Here is a 15,498-nt window from a genome sequence, read left to right as displayed (position 1 = left end):
TTTATGTACTGAATCTTTCAGTCGAAGTCGATTCACAATCATCGTTGTTTAAATGGGGAGGGGTTGTTATCTGGCCAAGGGGCGATTTGACTTGCTACCAAAATACAAGCGTAGATTCTACACCGACTTTCTGTAAAACTGAAAGTAGATTCTTGTGAGCAACAATGTTCAGCCGTGTCCCACCAATTCCTTCTGCATTGGATGAAATTGCCTCAGAAGAACGTGAGCAAACAGGAACAGAAAACCCAGATTCAAACGAGATGACAGGCAGTTCTATCCCCAAGAAACCAAAAAATATCAGATCTGACCTATGGGATGTAAGACTTCATTTCATTTGTAACTGTTTACAACTGTATACATACACTTGAATATACATAAATATGACAGTCTTTGATTTATATCGAAGGCTGTAAAATTGAAGTTGTGAATTGATACAAATACATATACAAATATTTTATTGGCACAAACACAATTACAATAATTGGCAAAGGCCCAATGGATATATAAGAACATCATTGTATGTCTACAATAATTGCATGGACAGTATATATATTTTTACTGATCTATATAGATCAGTTTAACATTTCCTTAGACTAATTGACATCTGTGTTCAAAGCAGTCATTAATGAATTTAACAGTAATATTTAAGGAGGCCGATTTGGGTTTTTTTGCGGAAAAACTACAATAGCATAACTCTTTATTTTTTAACCATATATTATTTAAACCAACTCTATTTTATTTGCGAAGGTTCATGAAAATCGACCGTCTGGTTCTTTTTAGGGACCATCTCAAAATAGAGGTACATTTACTATAGGAATATATAGGAAACTGCATTTTCCGCACATCAAAGCAGTTTTTAAAAAATACTACAATAGCTTTTTTTTTCAAATTGTTATATATGATAAGTAATAGCTTTTCCTACCTTATGTGTAAAAAACACAAAATTCTACCATCTGGTTTTTAGTGGGGGCCATCTCAAAATATTAAAATGCACCAAATTTTGCTATATATTTGGATCATCACGAATGATGATTGGTATAATGGATTCATTCCAAAAATGTCCTCGAGGATAGCATCATTCTGTATATAAAATTTCAACAGCGTACAATTTTTACTTTTTCTTTTATGTTATTTCTTATAACGTACTCCTACAAAGCTTCATTTTATCATAACGTCATAAAAGCGCAATGGCAATACTCCCCTACCGCACAACGTAAAAATCGTGTTAAAAATAAAAATTTCCTTTAACAATCTAAATATTTTTATCTGTATTTTGTTTATTGTGTTCAATTTTATAAATGATATCGAAAAAAATTCATAAGAAGTATAAATCAACTGTATTATATTAGAATGCGCAAAAACATGCACAATGCAAACTAAAGTCGGCCTCCTTAAAATAGTATGTATTTCACTATTTAAACATACATGTAAAATGTATCTTTCTTTGTCCAAGTTATTGGCAATATTTATTTTACTTATCTTATAAAAATTACTGAAATAGCTGTTCCTTAGATGAGAATAGGCTTTACATTGAAAAAGAAAATGAGTTTCATCTTCAATTGCACCAGTTTTACAAGCATTACAATATCTTTCATTCCTAATTGTGGCATTATATATATCTACCACTTTCTATTGCAAGTTTATGTGCACTTAATCTTATTCTACTAATAGAGGATCTCTCAGATCTTTTCCTAAGTATATCAACATAAGGACTTCTTTTTCTCATATATAATTTTTGAAAAAATGAAAGTTTTTCTGAACTAAAAATTTTTGATGATTGCTCTTGGATACATTGGTCAATGATTCTTTGCTTTATGTTTGGTAAAAAGTGTTGAATTGTGCTTTTATAATTACTAATGTTTGAGAATCCCAAATTGTCTAGGATGCCATAAATTTTCTTAGTCCAGGAATTGGAATTGATCGTTCCCTGATATAATTTAAATGCCAAAGAATTAGACGTTATCAAGTGATTCCAATATTTAATGCTTGAGAATGAGATTTTAGACCAAAGTGGTAACCTGTTTAATTCTGCCAAACAACCAGCATTAGATGCTTTGCAATGTAATCCAAGTATATCTAAGAAATTTTACATGAAATTTTTCGATAACTGAAATATCTTTCAATGAGAGATCCACTCCCCATATTTCACAACAATAAAGAAGTACAGGAAGTACAATAGAATCAAAAAGTTTTTCTAAGAGCTTACATGGATAATCAATACCAATTTTTTTTCATTTTAAAATATGCTTTTCTGGCCTTTTCAACAAGCACAGATGTTGCTAAATTAAACTTCCCATTACTTTTCAATACAATACCCAAATAACAGTATTTTGATACAACTTGCATATTATTTCCATTGAAAGTGAAATTGATGCTTTGATGTTTACTATTTGAGTTAAAAATCATGATTTTAGATTTATCAACATTGACTTGTAATTTCCAATTTGAACAATAGTTATAAAGAATATCTAAACTAGTTTGTAAACCACTTTTGCTTTCTGATAAAATAACAATATCATCAGCATAAAGCAGACAGTTTACATTGAGATTATTTACATGTACAGGTTCACATTTTACATTTTGTTTCAAGTCACTGACAATACCATCAATAAATATATTGAAAAGTGTAGGGCTAAGAACATCCCCTTGTTTGACACCACATTCAGAGTTAAATATTTTACCTATAACCCATCAGAAAATTTTATCCTACTGGTTGTGTTGCTGTACATGGAAAAAAGAATATTAAATAATTTTTGAGAAATATTGGAGTTAAGGAGCTTATAAAATAAACCTTCTCTCTATACAGTGTCAAATGCTTTTCTAAGGTCAATGAAAGCAGCATATACTTTTTTACTTTTATAATGGTCAATGATAGTTTTTATAGAGAACACGTGGTCTGATGTTCTACAGTTTTCTTTGAAGCCAATTTGATTTTCACTTATAAGTGACATGGACTTTACAAATTCAAGTAACCTAGTATGTATTATTCTATTGAAAAGTTTTCCAAGATTTGAGGTAGTTGATATACCTCTGTAATTGCTAGGGTCAAGCCTATGTCCAGATTTATATAACAAAACTAAATAACTCTTAATATGTGAGTCAAATGTTAAGCAGTTAGTTAGGATGTCTATAAGATGTCTATAAGACTGATGAACTTGATGTCAGTAACAATGTAATAAAAATAAAGTCAATTTCAGCGAGATTTGTCGACACTGAAAAGTTTTGACAGAGGTCTCTTCTGAAGATACGCCAGTCAAAATTTTTTCAGTCTTGACGAGTCCACGAAAAGACGTCAGTCAAAAAATTTTCAGTTTCGCTAGACAAATCTCGCCGAGATAAGAGGACCATAATGTGAGAGAAGTATATATGTACTCTGGTGATATCATTAGTAGCTTGTTTTAAATGTTTAAACCATTGAATTTGGGATGTTTTAATTTTTTACATTCCAAGAGAAAATTATAAAGAATTGAATGTTAAAATAATTGGGTATTCAATTTTGTTTGTCAGCTACAAACAGGTGACAGACATGTACATGTTATATATTTTAGAAATTCAAGGCACTTGAGAAAAAGACAGATGACGTTACAAGAAGATCAACAGAGAAAAGAATAAAACATCTCAAAAAAACTTTGATGCAAAAAGGTAATTATTATATATTGTGTTAAACATGTTAAAGAGTAAATAACTTTAATAAAGAAACAAAAAAGGAATTTTCATGTAAGATAATATTATAAATGTTGGAAAACAGACATCTCCAACTGACATGCTAATTTAACTGACATCAACCATCTTTTACCATTAAACTCATGTTAGCCTTCATGTGTTTTAAGGTCCCAAATATTTAAGTTTGCATGTACATGTAAAAATAAATGAATTTGATTAAATTTTATGTTTTTCAATAGAAAAAACTAAGAACAGACTATAAATTACATGTACAGATATATGTGCCATAAAACCACCAAACTTTTAGCTACGTGTGATATACATGTACTGTTTTGAAAATGTGCTTTAACGTGAAATTTTTCAATTGATAAATTGATGCAGTTAAATAAACAGAATAAAGGGGTGCAGGAAGAGGTAAAAAATTGGGAAAATTTTGAACTGGGATTTATTTCAATTTGCAACACATACAATGTTATGATTAGAAATGGGTGTATATATATATACGATGTCATATATTGATATCGGTCTTTGATCATACTCAATCTTTATCACAACTTCACTATGAAGCAATATTCAGTTAAATAAGACACAATGATTCTTTACATCTCCCACAATTTTAAAGAAAATACCAACACATTTTTTAATGCTAAAATTAATATTTCTGCAGGTAGGTTTTTGGGGTTCAGTTTTTTTGTTGTTGTTGTTTTTGTCTGAATAAATCAATTTACTAATATTAATTAAATATTTGTATCTAAATAAAAGTATCATAAATTCATTTAGTTCAAGATGAGATAACCAATGAAGAGGACAAAGACATATTGCGCCAACATGATGTGAAGTTTGGACCCCCTGTAAATGATAATAGCTGTCCTCCCAGAAAGAGAAAGCATCATGAAAATAACAGGTGTGTTATGAACTGTACTTGCATAAAGGTATCATACAGGTACATGCAATTTTTAACTAACATTCCCTAACAAAATTTGGTTTCGGTCACCTCAAAAGAAAAGTCAGTGCATCAAAAGGTTCTGAACTGTTTCCTTTCTGGTAATTTTATAGAGAGAAAGATGAAGAACCAAAGAACAACAATGAATGGAAGAACATTAAAGGATTTCTTAATGTGAATGATCATTTAAAGGGAACAGATCCTGGAAAGTATGCTCCCAAAACCTCACTGGAACTAAAGATAGATAAATCTATCACTGAGGGAGATTTTGAAAGAGCTGAAAAACTAAGTGATTATATGTCAACGAGAGAGGTATGTATCCTGCTGCCAAGACACGGGTATCTATACTATGATAAAATCTTTTGAAATGCTTATTATAGTATAATGAAGTTATGGCAAAAATTAACACTTGCAACAAATAATTCTGAATTAATTGTTATTTACATGTATTCAGTCAATGATGCAGCTGGTACAACATTGACTAAATATTTTAAGTTTATTTTACTGATATTTTGGACCATGAAACTTGAATATAAAAACCAGCAAATAATCCATTATTCATCTTCGCTAGCCAAGGGTGATGATCCACGGTGTTTCTCTATTCACATTATATTGAGTCGTAGTGTGAATAGAGAAACACCGTGGATCGTCACCCTTGGCTAGCGAAGATGTCCATTATTTTGCTAATTTGGGTTATTTCACAGTGTATATGTACATGCATTTAAAAAAATGCATTGCAATGCATTTTTAAAAAAACTGCTACATGTATATGGCAGTTTGTTTGTGGTGCTGTTTGAAATACTCACAAGAACAAAATTGTTACCATTCTTACTAGATTTGTCACGTGTAATTTTGTTTGTCAGCCCTAAAACCAATCTTTCTTTTATGTTGTAGTTTGGTAAAAAGATAGCAGATGCTATAGATGCTAAAAAGTTCAGTGAGCAGTCAGAGGTAAATAATCATTCAAATTTCAACAATTTTAAGAATACTTATATACACCACAGATTTATATGCAGTGTCCTTATCTGTTATCCTGATAATGCACATATTTCCACATGTACAGGAGAAAATGGAATCCAGTAAAGAAAAGAAGAAAAAGAAGTTAGCCTGGGGGTTAGTAGCAATACATGTATTATTGTACTCTACATGACATTCTAGGGTTCAGTACTGTCTCATCAAGAAGTGTCAACTACATGTATAGTACTGACATGCAGTGGTCTTATCACCTTCACCAGCCAAGGATTTTTGGTCCACTCCACTCCCCATGAACCCTTGGCAGATCTCATTACAAAAAGTCAAAAATTCAGTGACAAGCTCTGTTTTATGATTGTCTGCAGCTCAGAGTAGCTGATCCAATTGCAACGTTTAAAACACATGATTTGTAAATATGTAGAGTCTGTAGTGTGAACAACACGAGTGGTAAAATGTTCGGTGCTATTAACAAGTCGACACAGTGATAACTGTGCCTCTCCCATGTGTTTGCTTAGGTAGTTACGAAGTTCAATAAATTGTGTATTTTTCAAAATTTCATGTACCCACAATATTCACTTAGATGATGTGTACCTGGTTTTATGACATGAATGCTTTCATGTCATCAGCGAAATTTTACTGCCAGGATCTCTACAAACATTACGATAGTTTTAATAAAACATTTATTGCTTTCTCTAGAATACTATAGATTATATCTTAATTTGTATTCAATTGTACGAAATTTCTTTTCTGATATCCGCCAGTCAATATGTGTCATGTTATAAATTATTTATTCTGTAGAGTGTATAAAACATGCTCATTGGATTAAAATGTGAAGTTGCAAGGGGCGCAACTTTATTTATTCGCTAGATAACACCACCGCATCACCAAGTTTTCATAATGAAATCTGCCAAAGGTTTATGGGGAGGGGAGTGAAAACACTTGGTTAGCAAAGCTGTGGTCTAATTGAATTGATATACATTGGTAGTGTTTGATATTTTGTCCACATCTTGTAGTGGAGATACAAGTACATTTAAAATTCTATTTGTTCATATAAGAATACTAGTAATCATTAATCTCTACAATTGTAGCTTTGTTTCTATAGTCATCCTTTAATGTTTTGTGAAGTTCATATGACAATGTTTAAAATTTCTGATTTCAGATACCATAGTTTTTTGTTATGTATACCCCCATATTATAATTCAACATCCTTTTTTTCAGGTTTGAACATAAACAGAGATGGGAAACAAAATCGGCCATGTAACTCCAGTCTTTTCAACTTGTAAATTTATTTTTTTTTAATACATGTACTTTAAATAATAAATTTAAGTCAAACATCCTAGATAACTTATTTTTTTTTTTTCAATCTTTCAATTAAATATGCTCTTCTTTACAACTTTATACATGTGCAGGTACATGTATTATTATTATCATATACTAATAAATAACAAAGACACAATTTATAAAATATGTCAGATTTTAATATGCATGATTTTATGAAATACAGCTGTAGTACGAAAAAAATGTGTAACAATATTTTTCAAGATAAAATTAAGACATTGATGATGTTCACAGACACTCTTTCCTGCTTTTCATTCATTCATCAATTTCATTGATATCCTGTATTTTAATATAGTTCTTAAGAAGGGGAGGGATTTTTAACTGCTCAACACCATAGAACACATTACAATTGCCACAAAAACTATGGCGTATTGTTAATCTACAGTAATGCATTAATTGTTGAGGCCGTTTTTGATAATTGTCTAACCATTCATAAAAAGACTTGTCTCCTTCAACAGATGACTTCATAAAGTGGGTTTTTTCTTCATCACTAAATTTATATCCAGCAATTGTCATAGCACGCAGGCTACCGTACATACTTTTGTTTTTACACAGAAAGAATAAATTACTCCTTGTGTTACTCCTGCATCTCATTAAGTTTGGTGTGGCTTTTACCAAGACACAAATCATGATATCTTTAGCATCATTCCATACTCTCTGAGCATTATCCATCTGCATCCAAACCGGGTCTATACTCATAAGCACTCGGTTTACTCGTAAAAGAATCTCCACACATTTTGCATAGTTTCTCCTGAGTGCAATGTAAAGGGGTGTTAGGTTGAAATGGTTGGTTTTGTCAGGGTCTGCACCATACTCCAACAAAGTTTCTACACAGAGAAATAAGCCTTTATGCGCGGCAATGTGTACAGCACAGTTCCCTCCGTGTTTCTGTATTTCGGTGTTTGGATCCACCTCACCACTTTCTAGCACTTCTTTGAGTTCCTTGATGTTGTTCTCTTCAATGGCAATTTCCAGCTTTTTAAGGGGCGATGACTTCTTCTTGATCAAGGTTAACAGGTCCATCACTTTTTCTTTCGACTGCTAAAAAAAATGACCGAAATTTTGTATACATAACCCTTTTCTCAGTTTTCTGTAAGTTATACATGTATATATATAAATGCATGTTTCTGTTTCAACTCTTCTCCATTTTGATTTTAAAAAATATACAAAACAAAACCTGATTGATCTTTTTAAAAACATTCAAATCAAGATTTATTCATGTACATGTAGTAACCATATAAGTTAAAGTATTTATATGGCTGATATGGAAAAATCTCAACAGAACCCAACATTCAGATATGAGTATAAAGAAAATTAAGACACTTCCTCTAAAACATCCCATGCAAAGATCTGAACAAATGAGAAATGGGATGAATTTACTTCTAAATGAAACATATGACAATAGAGTTGTATATATATTACCCATTTTGTATTTTAAAAAGTAGTTTAAATAAGGGGGGATGTGCCTCTGTATATAAGATTTTGACTTACGTGTACCCCCTCAAAGGATGAAAACTTGCTACTGCATGTATGTGTCTGTCACTCTTCACATTCATTAAAATATTCACTTTCATTTAATTGTACTTTAAATAATTACGTCATTAGGCCTACGTACTGTATTATTATTTACCAGCTGTTTACATTAGCAGTATCAATGTTCGTGTCTTGGGCTGTTGGGTGGAAATGTCCCTGTGCTAAAACGTGTATGTATCAGAATAAGGTATTACACTATGTATTTTATCTTTTAAAAAAAAACACTTCTGACGTAACAGACTCTACTTAGATTACTACACAACTTACCTGTGCACTGTTGGATAGCTGTCACACGTCAAGTGTGTTTACAACGGTACTACTTCCGGGTCCTTATAAATTCGTTACCAAGACATTTCAGGTGTGCGCCGTTTTCGCTCTAGAAATAACAAATTTTCAACACCTCTAGAAAATAACTTTGTTGAATTATATATAAGATATGGCCCATATCTTCTTAATCATCTAGTAAGCAAAACAAAGTCAGTAAACTTGGAGAAAATTCGAGTCGTTATTTGCAAGAATTTTATTATGACAAACTTCACTTTTTTGAGGTTGATGGAGGCAAGTGATTAGGTGAACTCATTTGTAATGAAATGAAAAATCTTAAGAATTTTTTCGTATAACAATTAAAATGATAGGTTATGAGATCATAAAAACTAAGCATTTTTTTTTTGGCAATATATATGAAAAAACTGTGTACGATCTGTTCTTATATTTTTCCAGAGAGCTACTAATGTACAGTTCATACACTCCATAAACAGTTTCGTAAAACATTTATTAGCTGCTGGTCTGTAGCTCCATGTCTAAAAAAATTCTTATGAACGACCTTGGGGCTACAGTCGAATTCCGTACGTGTTAAAAAGTTGCAATTTACTACGCACCAAAAAATTGCGCTAGTTTCGGACTGATCTTTGATTTCTTATTTCTGAACACATTCTGTACAAATATTGGATCCCCAAAATCCTCTGATATTCTTTGAAACATCAACAGCAGCCTCGTAAATTGAGTAGACAAGTGCATATTTTTTACAATATATAAATAGTGCCTGTTTCGGAGGGTTGGCACCCAGAGAAAACCATTTTCAACCGACGCGAAGCGGAGGTTGACAATGGTTTTCGAAGGGTGTCAATTACAATTGTTATACCTTCATGTTAAATACTGAAATCTGATTGGTTAAGACGCAGTTAATAATATTTACTATTACCCTCAGCGTTAGCAACGCACTTGGCAACGGGTAATATTAAAAAATGTTACATGCGCGAAAATTATGCGCATACGGTTCGCTGTAGAATTCACGTTATTCCTATATAAAAGCAGTAAAATTTTTTTAAAAACTTTAAAAAAGACATTCAGTATAACAAAATAAATAGTGCCTGTTAGGGAGGATAACTCGAAAACCATTGTCAACCTCCGCTTCGCGTCGGTTGACAATGGTTTTCTCGGGGTGTCAATTTCAACTGTTACCCTCCCAAACAGGCACTATTTATATACTGTTATCCTCCCAAACAGGCACTATTTATTTTGTTATACTGAATGTCTTAATTTTAAAGAAAACATCACTGCTTTTAGATAGGAATAACGTGAATTCTAAGGCGAACCGTACGCGCATGATTTTCGCGCATGTAACAATTCGTATTGTTATACTTTCATGTTAAATACTGAAATCTGATTGGTTAAGACGCAGTTCATAATCCGTTCTATATTACCCTCAGCGTTAGCAACGCACTTAGCAACGGGTAACATTAAAAATTGTTACATGCGCGAAAAGTATGCGCGTACGGTTCGCTGTAGAATTCACGTTATGCCTATATAAAAGCAGTAAAATTTTCTTAAAAATTAAGACATTCAGTATAATAAAATAAATAGTGCCTGTTTGGGAGGATAACAGTTGAAATTGACACTCCTCGAAAACCATTGTCACAATGGTTTCTCGGGGTGTCAATTTCAACTGTTACCCTCCCAAACAGGCACTATTTATATAATGTTACCCGTTGCTAAGTGCGTTGCTAACGCTGAGGGTAATAGAACAGATTATGAACTGCGTCTAAACCAATCAGATTTCAGTATTTAACATGAAAGTATAACAAATCAAATTGGCGACTTTCGATCTTCATGTGAAATTATTTAAAATCCTTCATTTTCCGTTGTCGGTTAGCATATGAAACAACTAAAGTGACGATATATCAGTAGTAATTTGAAGAATTCAATAGTACAATTTACTCCACATAATTAGTGCAAAAATGAGATCAATCAGCCCAGCACTAGGGAAGTTAATTTAGTGCGTCAATTGCAACTTTTTAACATTTTTAACGAAATGTAGAACCTAAGTCGCCCTTCCGAATCTTTTCAGATCGGAATCTACATATTTATCTAAAACTACAGAGGTGAGAGTCATGAACAAATAGTGTATAAGATACAATATTCGTTTTTGGAATCATATTTATGATAACTTACCAAATACAAGTTTATTGAAATAAATTAATCTAATCATCTTCATCGCTCGCACAGCAAATACTCTTTAACTCAAATGCCCTTATATAAATACATTTTATATTAAAACCTTTTTACAAAATAATTGCACAATTGTTGATTTTTAGATTTTCACTGTAACGAGAACAAAAAAAATATACTGAGGCCAATTGCTTCCAGGGTTTATATGTCACGCCAAATTCACAGCTAACATAGTTTCACAGTTAATAAACCTGTTGACTATATACTTTACGAATCCTAAACTACAGTTAAATAATCGTTAACTTTAGTTGTCATCTGTAAAACCACATTTAACGGTTGTAAACTATAGTTTAGGAGTGCTAATCTAAGTTTTTCTGTCTTTAAATAAACGTTAACAATATATTTTGCTCATAAATATAGATTCACATCTTTAAACTATAATTTACATTAGTTAAATATAATTAAGAATTGCAATTGTTAATGATATTTTCACAATCATGAAACTATTTCTATATATCAGATAAACTATGTTTTGCAATCGCAAATGCTGTTTTTAGTGTTAATTAAAGTGTAAACTTCTGAAATAAAGAGAATGGCGTTAACTATGGTTTACAGATTTGAAACCTACTAAGTAGATGAACGGGGTTAACTATAGTTTCACAGATGATAAACAAGGTTTATCGCCTGATAACTTTAGTTTACGAGCCATATAGTTAACTGTTCACAATAGTTTACGAACTATAAACAATAGTTTACGATTCTTTATTATAATAGTTTTCATCTGTCAATCATATTTAATGGTTGTAAATTATGTTTATCAGATAAACTAAATTTTGTGATTGCAAATGGTTGTTTTTAGGGATGAATATAGTTTACACCCCTGAAACATAAATGATCGTATTAACTATGGTTTGCAGATATGAAATATAGATAAACGCGATCTTAAACTATAGTTTTATGTCCCTAAACTGCAGTTTATAACCGATGAACCCTGCTTATCGACAGTGAAACTATGTTTAACTCATTTTTGGTGAATTTGACGTGCCATACAGGGGGCATCGCCCTCTGGACCTCACTAGGATTTCGAAGGAGGCAAATCTAGAGAAGTAAGGTCATAAATGCAATAATATCAATTTGGAAACCCCGGATGAAAGAAGGGAAAAATGTACAATATGGCGATAATGCGCTTCCGTAGTTAATAGTTATTTTTTTCTCTTTTGTCATGTTATTTTGAATGGAAGCAGACTTTTACAAAAGCAGTGGATTATTGTGTCAAACGCCTCAGACTTTGCGCATGCTCTCTTCTTTACTTTATTTATTTTCTTGTATCTTTAGGCCACCTATGAAGCCATAATTTCTGGGTTTCAAATGTTAAAAAAAAATCAGACAATGCATCTAAAAAAACCCAACCAAATGTCTTAGAAAATCCCAAGTTACATGAGTATGTCTGCGTCGGTCGTTATAATCGGTATCAGGGATTTGGGATTAGTGTTTGGCATCTGATTTAATTTATTTCTCTATGAATACGTGAATCTCTGTCTCTCTCTGTCTGTCTCTCTCTCTCTCTCTCTCTCTCTCTCCCTCTCTCTCTCTCTCTCTATTTAACCATGATCGATTATTCTAACGTTTGTCAGGTTTAACTGTAATGAATGTTTACTTACTTTATATTATAGCAAGTATAGAATAAGAAAAAAAATTCACCCCTGAGCCATTTTCTCTTAATCTATGTAACCAAGAAAGCTTTTATCAGAGTAAATGCATTAAATGCATATATATCTATTCATTCCAAATAATTAATCAGAATTAAATAGAAGCTCTTTACGAATACTAGTACACCATTAGGAATGCTGCCACGGACTTAAAACCTACAAAGATTATGTTCAAAAGAAAAGAAATATGTATATCCAAAACCATTAATTTTACATGAACCAATAAAAAACTCATTCAAAATTTACTTAAGGGCTTCATGAAAAAATCAAGAAGATACAGCTGGAACCCGACAAAATAAAAATCACCACATTAATACCTCGTGCGTTCCCCCATTTGCACTATTAACAGCATCTCATAGAGATCCCACAATTGAATAAAAAAAACCTTCATGGAAGGTACATGTAAAGCAATTTGTTTACGGGGCTAGTTCTGCGAAATTCGAATGCTGAGGAACTGTCTTAATCTTGAATTTATCTCATCCCATCCATATAAAGCCATTGATGTGTTATAAAATGTGCCGTGCAGTTTGCAATTACTGTGTGGTGTTTATCATAAAGGTGGATTACCCTAACGTAGCGGTCATATTGACGTGTCATTACATGACGTTTTGGCCTTCATCGTAGGTCTTCAACACTTCCGGTTGCATCGGATTTCCGGTCAAGCCTTAGAATGATTTTGTGGTGTTTGTTAAAAAATCTAGAGATCTGCAATGAATATTATGAATTTAGAATAGCTGTTTTATTGTTTAAAACATCATTTTGAAAGGTTAAAAGTAAACAAAACAAAAAAGAAAGAAAACTTGTAATAGGAAACAAACATATCTTAAACCGCACTGTGCTTGGACCACGCCAACTGATATTGAAGGTATTCCTGGGAAGACATGCGCCGAAATCTACCCAATTGGTTTTATGTTTTTTATAAGCAGTAAAGGGCAGGGAATCGATTAAATCGAGTTCGTTTTGAAAAACTCATCCGAGAAACTAAACGAACACGCACTCTGCGCTATTTCACAAAATTTGTCATGTTCGAGTAATTGTTTACCAAATAACAATTTTTTGGACATTAACAGTGGAGCATTATAAACAGCAGTTAATAGTGGCAACGACTTAAAAACCATGTTAAATTTTGCAAAATAATAAACAAATAAAAGTGGGGCGTTAGAAATTTTTATAAATATACAATCATGCAATATCTGTATGTTGGACTCGCAGGCACCTGACGTTTAATACAAATGTAGTAAGCATTTAAGCTACACGTGTAAAACTAACTGTTTAATAATCTTTCCTGTCAGTTTTAAAGACAATCTCATGATGTATCCGATGTATTATTCTGAATGTGCACCCCCCCCCCTCCAAAAAAAAAAACCTGTATTTTCACAAGTTGCAGAATTTTGTGCAGAAAAAAAATAAAACTGGAAAAAATAAAGTTTGTTTGTTTATTAGTTTCCTACCGGTTTTCACCGGAGGGGACTATAGCTTTCCACTGCGTCCTTCAGTCCGTCTGTCCGTCCGTCTGTCTGTCCCACTTCAGTTTTCCACACTTTTTTTCTTTATGCGTTTGAGGAATAATATGAAATTTGCTGAACAGCTTCAAAATGTCAAACTAGAGATCAAGTTTACACTTTTGTAGCGTCTGGTTGACATATTTTCGAGAAAATTAATTTTTTAGGCTAGTATGCTTTTGAATCCAACTTCTCAATCTTTCAAGGTAAATTTGGGAACAATAATATTTCCTGCGATAAAAAGTGGGGGGGGGGGGGGGGGGGGGGCTGAACCCTCTATCATGCTATGTTTCTAATGGTTAGGTATAACTTTGCCCCCCCCCCCCCGGTTCCGACGCCTATGAAACCTACGCGCGTGGGTACATTAAACATGGAATTAGTTTTGTACAGCCTAAGTATTATCCCACAATCCCAATACGTGTTGCAGGGGATCATGAAACAAAACTAGACGATGAATATTTGAGAATTAGGAGAGTTAATGTGCGCGATGTAACTCCCCGGCTACCATAAACGGTTAGGATAATTGGAGAATATTTGATCATCTTACTTAATTATATGGACATCAATTGCGCGATGTGGACCACGTACAGTTGCCTGCCCTGGTTAATAAGCTTTGTAATCAGTAACTTGTATGCCTATATGTATTAAACGTGGAGGGTTTAACATCCGTTTTGTACAAAATAACAAGATGCCCACAGGCCTTATCGGTTACCCGAGTTTAGAATAAGCTCGTAACAAGATACGCACACGCCGGTAAATAGTGGCTTAAATCTTTGCACACATTTATTAGCATATAGCGTAGTTTTGTTTCAGGTTTTTTTCCCCAAGAGTATTGTGTTTGCAGATTACTACATGTATGAATGACGTCATCAAAATCAGTGCAACTGCCTTTCAGGAAGTCAACATTTTAGTTTAACTAAATGACTTGCCTTTTCCTAATTAAATATATATCATATCATCTTTGTAATATTTCAAATTAGAAATACATTGTTACGAGTTAGTTTAAGATTATGTATTAAGATATCAAATCAACTACATTTTTACCATATGACCAGCATGGTCCCGCTCTAGTGCTTGAACTAACCCTTGACCTAGGGACTATGAAATATTACAGTTTTGGTACAGGGCATCACCATTTTTATAAAGGTTTTCTTTTTAGTCGAGAAAAAGATTTTTTGAAAATCTTTTAACTCTTTTTTATATCACATATTTTTTTAATATTTGGCAGAAAACAAGAAGCCCGAGTTGGGGAGGGGGAGGGTCTTTAAGGTCTTAAAAAATTTCACAATTTGGATTTTTTGATTCCTCGTATTAATAAAATTATCAAACATAAAAATAATGTAGCAATTGGCCTTGTAGTTTTAAAAGAGACGCACCAAGACGGACGAAT

General features: G+C 32.6%; 2 protein-coding genes across 7 annotated transcripts; one reads left to right on the top strand and one right to left on the bottom strand.

Annotated features, from left to right (window-relative positions):
• The first annotated feature begins 9 nt into the window (after positions 1 to 9).
• On the top strand, positions 10 to 6,901 carry LOC105333555 (protein FAM204A). The gene is made up of 7 exons (XM_011436585.4): positions 10 to 317; positions 3,549 to 3,642; positions 4,444 to 4,567; positions 4,720 to 4,918; positions 5,501 to 5,557; positions 5,670 to 5,719; positions 6,797 to 6,901. The coding sequence occupies exons 1-7, from the start codon at positions 165 to 167 to the stop codon at positions 6,837 to 6,839; spliced, it is 720 nt and encodes a 239-aa protein (XP_011434887.3). The 5' UTR covers positions 10 to 164; the 3' UTR covers positions 6,840 to 6,901.
• A 142-nt stretch (positions 6,902 to 7,043) lies between these two features.
• LOC105333556 (uncharacterized) lies at positions 7,044 to 8,846 on the bottom strand. Of its 6 annotated transcripts, none has more exons than XM_011436586.4 (2): positions 8,717 to 8,846; positions 7,044 to 7,957 (listed from the first exon to the last, which is right to left on the bottom strand). In XM_011436586.4, exon 2 carries the CDS (start codon positions 7,937 to 7,939, stop codon positions 7,172 to 7,174), a length of 768 nt encoding a protein of 255 aa, XP_011434888.3. In that variant the 5' UTR covers positions 7,940 to 7,957; positions 8,717 to 8,846; the 3' UTR covers positions 7,044 to 7,171. The 6 variants fall into 6 exon arrangements, with proteins under 6 accessions (XP_011434888.3, XP_011434889.3, XP_011434890.3 ...); XM_011436587.4 differs by having other exon boundaries at positions 7,044 to 7,954; positions 8,717 to 8,819; XM_011436588.4 differs by lacking the exon at positions 8,717 to 8,846 and adding an exon at positions 8,532 to 8,610.
• Between the last annotated feature and the right edge of the window lie 6,652 nt (positions 8,847 to 15,498).

This window comes from Magallana gigas, chromosome 8, assembly GCF_963853765.1.
Source record: "Magallana gigas chromosome 8, xbMagGiga1.1, whole genome shotgun sequence".
NCBI lineage: Eukaryota > Metazoa > Mollusca > Bivalvia > Ostreida > Ostreidae > Magallana > Magallana gigas.
The sequence above is the reverse complement of the archived record's forward strand: the minus strand, read 5'-3'. Positions and strand labels throughout refer to the sequence as shown.

What these genes read in the sequence shown, in the direction of transcription:
- LOC105333555 (XM_011436585.4), top strand. Translation starts at nt 165, where the DNA reads ATGTTCAGCCGTGTCCCACCAATTCCTTCTGCATTGGATGAAATTGCC. An exon ending in AAAAACTTTGATGCAAAAAG is followed by an intron (nt 3,643 to 4,443) that starts GTAATTATTATA and finishes AAATTCATTTAG; the next exon opens with TTCAAGATGAGATAACCAAT. An exon ending in AAAAAGAAGTTAGCCTGGGG is followed by an intron (nt 5,720 to 6,796) that starts GTTAGTAGCAAT and finishes CCTTTTTTTCAG; the next exon opens with GTTTGAACATAAACAGAGAT.
- LOC105333556 (XM_011436586.4), bottom strand. Translation starts at nt 7,939, where the DNA reads ATGGACCTGTTAACCTTGATCAAGAAGAAGTCATCGCCCCTTAAAAAG.